The sequence below is a fragment of the Tachysurus vachellii genome, chromosome 10 (genome assembly GCF_030014155.1).
Source record: "Tachysurus vachellii isolate PV-2020 chromosome 10, HZAU_Pvac_v1, whole genome shotgun sequence".
Taxonomy (NCBI): Eukaryota; Metazoa; Chordata; class Actinopteri; order Siluriformes; family Bagridae; genus Tachysurus; species Tachysurus vachellii.
The window spans coordinates 27671923-27679422 of record NC_083469.1 but is presented as its reverse complement, the minus strand read 5'-3'; the positions used below and the strand labels follow the sequence as shown (position 1 = coordinate 27679422).

The 7500-nt window shown below is 42.7% G+C and overlaps 2 protein-coding genes across 5 annotated transcripts in view; one reads left to right on the top strand and one right to left on the bottom strand.

The window, feature by feature from the left end:
* Window positions 1-3488, top strand: part of ralgapa1 (Ral GTPase activating protein catalytic subunit alpha 1) — a 50311-nt gene extending 46823 nt beyond the window's left edge. For 3 of the 4 annotated variants that reach the window (XM_060880586.1, XM_060880585.1, XM_060880582.1), the window contains one exon: window positions 1132-3488. In XM_060880586.1, coding sequence (XP_060736569.1) covers window positions 1132-1262 — 131 coding nt within the window. In that variant the 3' untranslated portion in view covers window positions 1263-3488. Of the gene's footprint in view, window positions 1-484; window positions 516-1131 lie in introns of all 4 variants that reach the window. The other variant, XM_060880584.1, reaches the window with a different exon arrangement.
* Window positions 3489-5768: 2280 nt separating this feature from the next.
* LOC132852400 (insulinoma-associated protein 2) overlaps window positions 5769-7500 on the bottom strand; it is a 1864-nt gene continuing 132 nt past the window's right edge. The window contains exon 1 of the mRNA XM_060879607.1: window positions 5769-7500. This exon is cut by the window's right edge and continues 132 nt beyond it. Coding sequence (XP_060735590.1) covers window positions 5962-7338 — 1377 coding nt within the window. The 5' untranslated portion in view covers window positions 7339-7500 and the 3' untranslated portion in view covers window positions 5769-5961.

Below are 7500 nucleotides of genomic sequence, written 5' to 3'. Positions count from 1 at the left end.
TCTAATTGGGAGGGGCCTGATCTCTAAATGGGAGGGGCCTGATCTCTAAATGGGTGGGGCCTGATCTCTAAATGGGAGGGGCCTGATCTCTAAATGGGTGGGGCCTGATCTCTAAATGGGTGGGGCAGGGCTCTCTCATTATTCATATAGCACTTGATGCAGCACAGACTGATATCTGATGCTCAGTGAGCAGCTCATTGTCTCCCTGTGACACACCAGTTTTAGACAAACCCCCCCCCCCACCCCACCCCCATGCATGACCTCCTGCATAGTGTTTCAGTCAGTAGTTACATCTGATTTGTGTGATTTCACAACTTTCTCCTGAAACACTACAGTTCCAGCTCTGTTTCCTCATCAGATCCAGATGTGGAGATTTTCTCACCTGAACATCTCCACATCCCAATTGATCATTATTCTGTTTTTTATTTTTTCTTCTTTTTATTTTTCTTCCATTTTTTGCTTTTCTGTTGTGTTTCTCCTTTAGATGATAATCACACACTCGTGTGTATCTAAAGGTAAGACTGTGGCACACACACACACACACACACAAAAACATTTGTCTTTCTCTTCATCTAATCCACATCTGTTCTTTCGCATGGACTCACTTTCACTACAGTGTATTCAATGTGTGTGTTTTAAAACCCAGTGAAACTGTAACACTAACCCAGTGTGTGAGTGCTGGTGTGTAATCGTGCTTATTTATGATTGGCTCCTCCCCCTTTTCCTCTGTGTGTTTATTGCACAGTGATTTTTTCGCTCACACGTTCATCAGCTTCCTCACTGACAACTTTTATTCCACTTGTTGTTATTGTTATTATTAATATTATGTGTGTTTATTGTTTTGCTTCATGTAATATTTAACATTTTTCTCCCACACACACACACACACACACACACACACACACACACACACACACACACACACACACATTCCAGACAGCTTTTCACAGCCATCTAATAATCTTTAGCTTGAACTGGTAATATTTCATAAATCATATCTAGAGATATAAAAGAAATCTCATTCAGCTGGTGCTCCTTTAAACCATCCAGACATTAAAGGTTAGTTAGTGTCGCTGACTGCAGGAGGTCAGAGGTCAGAAGGTGATGCTGTCATGCTGTACTCTTCTACAGGTTCCTTCCTGGAGAACCCGAGCATGCCGCTGGACACCGCTGATTTATCCTCACCCATTTTTCCTCGAGCCAGCAAGAGCCGCGTGTCCATGAAGCTACGACGTTCATCAGGATCAGCCAACAAGACCTGAACACACACACACACACACACACTCACAGAGCACATCGATCACTGAAACATGCACACACTACACACTCCACTGCACTTCTCACTACACACACTCTTGTCATCATGTGCTGATATTATTGTATGTCATGATATTTTGATAAAATCTGAAATTCTTTCGGATGAAAGGTTACTGAGGAACCCAACGCCATGGTAACGGTGGTGATGCGTGTGGTTTAAAACCTGTGCATCTCTTCTGATGATGTTTCTGATCTAACATTACTGAGATCAGACGGAAGTAAACACGCCGCTGATTATCGACCGATCACAAGTTCCGCAGCTTCAGTTACTGATGTTTTACAAAGCAGTGAAATGAAACACAGCCATCTGGTGATGATCCTCCTCACTGCTGTTCTTTTATACTCCACTAAAGCTAGTTCTCTTTACCTCTGAAACCAGAGCTACAAGGCTAATGGCACTCGCAAGTAAAGGAAGCTTATAGCCTCCGGTTTAGCACAATACACTTGAGTGTGTGCACGTGTTCGTGTGTGTGTTCACGTGTGCATGTCCTCCCACTGTAATGCCTCCTTTGGGGGAAACTAAAGGCAAAATCTTATGTTCTAGACTTAAAATGTCTTCTCTTATGTTCTCAAAAGGGAATTAATGAAGTTTGTGAGCTGAACAAAATTAGAGTGAGAAAGAAGGAGAAAAGTTTAAACAAACTACAAAATTACACACACACACACACACACACACACAGTATGCGTAATAAATTCCATCAAATTAGTAAATAATTAAAAATTATATAATTACCAAAATTTAAAATAAAAACAGTAAAATATAAATAAATATATAGTATTTAATAAACATTGTTATAAAATGTAATGAATAAATAACTGAGTGATTATTAACATGAAAAGCTCAGTAATAACGCTCGAGTATGAGCATGTAGTTAAAACTCTTCACACTAAACTGGAGGCTCTTGGGTTCTATTGCTCTTTAGCTCCATTAGCACTGTAGCTGTGGTATAAACCACGTCTGTGTTACTCGAGTGTGAAACAGTGAATCTGAGAGTGTTTCATTACATTACACTGTTTTTCTGTTGTACAGAAGCACTGTGTGTGTGTGTGTGTGTGTGTGTATATGTCACTCCTAATGACTCGTGTTTGTACATATATATAAATATAAAGGTGAGAATATATCTGTATGTAGACAGTGTGTATAGTGAGCAGCGTCTGGTCTGTGTACATATTTAACAGTGTTTAAAGCAGCTGCAAAAACTAAACACCACACAGTTAGGATTAGACTTCATACATACAGAAGAGGGCAAGGCCTTTATTTTCCTACAGATGTGTAAGGCATGTCGGCCGGAGTGTGCTCTCTCTGTCTGTCTGTCTCATTGTCTGTCTGTCTCACTCTCTGTCTGTCTGTCTCACTCTCTGTCTGTCTCACTGTCTGTCTCACTGTCTGACTGTCTGTCTCACTCTCTGTCTGTCTGTCTCTCTGTCTGTCTCACTCTCTGTCTGTGTCTCTCTGTCTGTCTGTCTCACACTCTGTCTGTCTGTCTCACTGTCTGTCTGTCTGTCTCTCTGTCTGTCTCACTCTCTGTCTGTCTGTCTCACACTCTGTCTGTCTGTCTCTCTGTTTGTCTCTGTCTGTCTGTCTCACTCTCTGTCTCCCTGTCTGTCTCTCTCATACACATATTTACACGTGAACTAATTCTTGTTGACAAAAGTGAATTGCAGATAGAATCAGAGACACACACACAAGTCAGCATTTAATTCTGCAGCTACAGAGAAACCAATCAGAGCCCTGGATACACACTGGAGCAAAAGTAAGTGCCCCCACGTACCTGCCCTGATTAAGCTTGAGTTTTAAAGCTCTTTATGTAAGACACATTACAGACCCTGGAAGGGTTTTGGCTGTCAGTGTTCAGGGCTCTGATGTGCTTTAATCATTGAGTTTAAACTGGGGGAAGTTTTTATAGAATGTTTGTGCTTTAAATGTGACGCGTGCCGCCAGGAGCCTGAATATTTTTCACACAGACAAGAGATGGTTTTTTATCAGAAAGCTAAAAGATGTGCACGCTGGGACGTGGACGTGTAAGATGCTGGTGTACGTTACTGCTGAGAGACAACACTGCATGACACGTGATGACTGCATGCGTTAGAAGAACTACACAATACACACACGTTTGTAAAGAGGAAATTCAGACATGCATTTAAACACAAATAAAATGTATTCTCACTTACATCACCGTCAGTGTTTCATTATTATTAATAATAGTGTTTGTTTGAATTATTATATAATATATAACTTTAAAGTGCTTTACAGGTTCACTGTTAGAACAAATAAATAAAAAAGATCAACAACAGTAAACGCAAAGAAACGAGAAATATATATATATATATATATATATATAAGCAAAGATGAAGAGCAAAAAAAATCATTCCAGTAAAAATATTTCCAAAATATCTGAAATAAATGAAAGACGAAGTTGTTTTCTGATTGGCTAATACGTGTTCTTGAGCTCCTCCATTTTCTTTCTTTTTTTTTGTCTAATCTAAATATTAAAAGATGTTTCCGATGTAAAACTGGGCTAGAAACATCTGCACTCGTCTAGTCTCATGAATAATGCAATGACCTGGGATTGATTATGCAAATTAGACACGCCCCTTCTTTTTTCCTGCTGCTCTTGGCAGTGAAATCATTTATTCGTGTAAATTCACTGTAGTGTAAAAAAACAGCCCACATCATGTAGGCTGTTTTATCTGTAAAGGTTTACACACAGTTTTATCTACATAGAGATGAAGAAATGATTTAAATAGATTTCAGAAGAAAAGGGGATTTTTGTGCAGTGTGAAGTTTCCCTGTTTTTTTTTCCTTCCCAGAGTATTTACTGTATTTATTGTGTATTTATTGTTTATTTCTTGTGTATTTCTTGTGTATTTATTGTATATATTTAAGTCATTTGTTTTCCGACTGAAGGGAAAAACGCAGATTTATTGAATAGAATCTGATGATTTATTAGAGTTCAGTTTCTTTTCTCAGAAACTTTCACATTTTACACTTTCTCTCTTCAGACGTGACACAAAAACGATAAAAGCACAAACGTACAATTACACACGAGCCAGAGAAACGACTGTAAAACACGTCACCGTTAACTTTAAACTTTCCGTACAAACTAAATCATTTACATGTCCGATGTGTTTTAATGACTCCATCAACATAATGTGGCGTCGTTAACGTTAATAAGGCAGATTTTACAAGATCATCATCATCATCAGTAAATCTCACACACACACACACACACACACACACACACACACACACACACACACACACACCAGTCTTTAGATTTGTCTTGTTCTTGTTGTTTCTCTATTACACTGTCTTTTACACGTGAGCAGGACTGAATCAAGTGACGTCACACCATCAGCATCATCCACATCGTGTTTTCAGTCATTTGTTACATTTTCTACCTTTTTATTACATGTACTTTATAAATATAATATTATGATATGATGTGTTTATTAATAACGAATACATTTATCCCTCATTATTAACAGCAGCATTCGTGTATTGCTGGAAGCGAGTAAAGATAAACATCCTGGTGCACGTCATGTAACGTAGAAGCGCCTCAGGGGTCACGTGATCTCACGTGGTTTTGTCATATCAGCCACCCTTCATCACCATAGCACGTTTTATCAGGAGCAGGTGAAGTGTTGTCTCACACACACACACACACACACACACACACACACAGAGTCACTAAAACCCCTGAAATCTTCCCCCTGCGGTATAGGAGGATGGTGCTGGACACGTGGAGTTCAGGTGAAGGAGGATGGTGCTGGACACGTGGAGTTCAGGTGAAGGAGGATGGTGCTGGACACGTGGAGTTCAGGTAAAGGAGGATGGTGCTGGACACGTGGAGTTCAGGTGTAGAAGGATGGTGCTGGACACGTGGAGTTCAGGTGTAGGACGCGTGAGAGGAAGCGTTTGAGTTCAGGAGAACAACATTCACATTTCCATCATGAAGATTGTGCTGAAATCAAAGCTAAAGTAAGAGCAGTAAAGAAACTAACAGAACTCTTGCAGGTCGCTGGAGTGAAAATCGCATCTTCATCCCTTTAAGTTTCATATCTTTTACCTGGAAAACCACGTTTAAAGGAATCAGACAGAAGGTTACAGTGAGGGACTAAAACCTCACCCCTCCATCACAGGGACGTGGTGACTGATGAAACTGGTTTTAATAAAACCTCCAACATTCCCACTTTGATCCGCTTTACATTAATAATAATCAATAAGATTCATTAAAGCTCCAATATTTTTTTATTATTCTAGATTATTATTAATGTTACTCGTAGTTCCATTTTGACTTATTTATCTTTTTATTTGTATAATCCCGAAGAAATGATGCATTAAAAGCCTTTGACAGCATCATGTTGTACTGTGTGTGATTTAGGAGACAAAAGTGACTAATTTACACAACTGCACTGAATTACGTCATTAATATCATCGCAGTATTCATTATTATTATTATTATTATTGTTGTTGTTGTTGTTGTTATTTTATGGTGTAATATAATCTCTTATTTACTGTTTTTTTGTTTTGTTTTAGCTCATAAACCCACCATGAAAATTCATTGCTTGTTTTTACACGTGTGACACGTGATTTATTCGCACTTGTAAAATGTCCTAAAAACTGTCAGCAGTATGAACACGTTAAGTCGGAACTTCCCACATCCGGCTCGGTTTTGGGGGCAGCATGAGGTCCGGTCTCATCAAGGCTCCTGCAGTCTTTCCCGTGCACGGTCCCGCAAGCGCGTGCCACAGCCGATGTTTCTCGCGCACATCCGCCGAGGGGAAACGCGCACCGCACAGATGGCACGTGTACAGGATCGGTGTGTTCTCCGCGTTCTTGTACGCCGCCGCGTGGACGCTCTGGTGAGCGGCGACGTGTTTCCTCAGGTACGCGTGTCTCCGGAACGTCTTGGCGCAGTAGTGGCACGCGTACTCTTCCTCTTCCTCATCTGCTCTTTCTCCTCCTCGTCCTATTGCTCGAGCGCACAGAAACCCCGGTGTCAGCGGCTTCGTGTCGTCGCGGCGACGCTCAAACATCCTCGCGCCGTCGTCACTGGAGCTCGCGCGCAAATCAAAGCACTTGTCCGACGCGCCACGACACGTGTCCGTGAGAGACGTGCTGCTCTGTGCGCTTTCAGCGGAGAAAAACAGATGCTGCTGCTTCACGCTCATCTCGCTCGTGTTCTCCTTCCCTTCCACTGACGCCTTCTCGTGCACCTGAACCTTCTTCCCGTCCTGAGAGTCGCGCGGTTTGTGCCAGCGGCGGTGTGAAGCCAGATTAGCGGGACAGCTGAACACCTTGTCACACTCGGGACACCGGTATTCCACCCGGACGATGCGTGAGCACCGGTGCTGCGCCAAGGAGAACGGGTCCTGGTACTCCTCCTTACAGAGCTGACAGATGAACTCCCCCAGCGGCTTCTTGCTCCTCGGTACCGGCGCGGTCCCGGGGCTCTCCTTCTTGATCCGCAATCCGAGCACCGGAGAGGTCGTGACCTCGTCTTCAAAAGTGAGCTTCCGTGCGACTTTCGGTTTCCTCACCGGCGGCTTGCTTTTGGTTTCGTGCTTAAAGTTCTGCTGAAATGACGAAGGGAACGGAGCAAACTTCACGTCCGCGTGGCTGGACAGGAGGAGGCGTTCGATGGAGGAAACCGGGAACGATTCTGCGGCGGCCGGTGAACTCAAACACCGAGGGAAAGGGGAGCGCTTTAATACCGCGCTCACGGGCACCGCGGGTCTGACACAAGCCTCCTCAGCGCCGTTATCTTCTTCATCCTCATCATCATCATCTTCGTTATAATCCTTAATGCTACTGCTGTGGAAATCACTTCGCCCGTAAGCTGACAGTTCTGGCGGCTGCGCAGCGGCGTCTGTTCTCGGTGCTCTGACCGGGTCGCTGGACATCTCCTGATTCAGCGCGTGCAGGTCTGATTTCTGCACCTCTGCGCTCTCATGTCGGATCCGGTACGATGCCCCTACAGCGCGTTTATTCCGTTTCACCAAAAACCCCCGAGGCATCTTCTCTTTTATTTTTAATTTCTTTATTTTACTTAATGAAACACTGCAGTCTTCTGTTCTCCGTTATGCTCGTTTTATAGCTTAGATCTGCTCGCGCTCTCGGTGTAAAAACGGCTCTGTCTCGTTCACGCGCCGACGTGTTGTTTTTATTCTTTGGATATA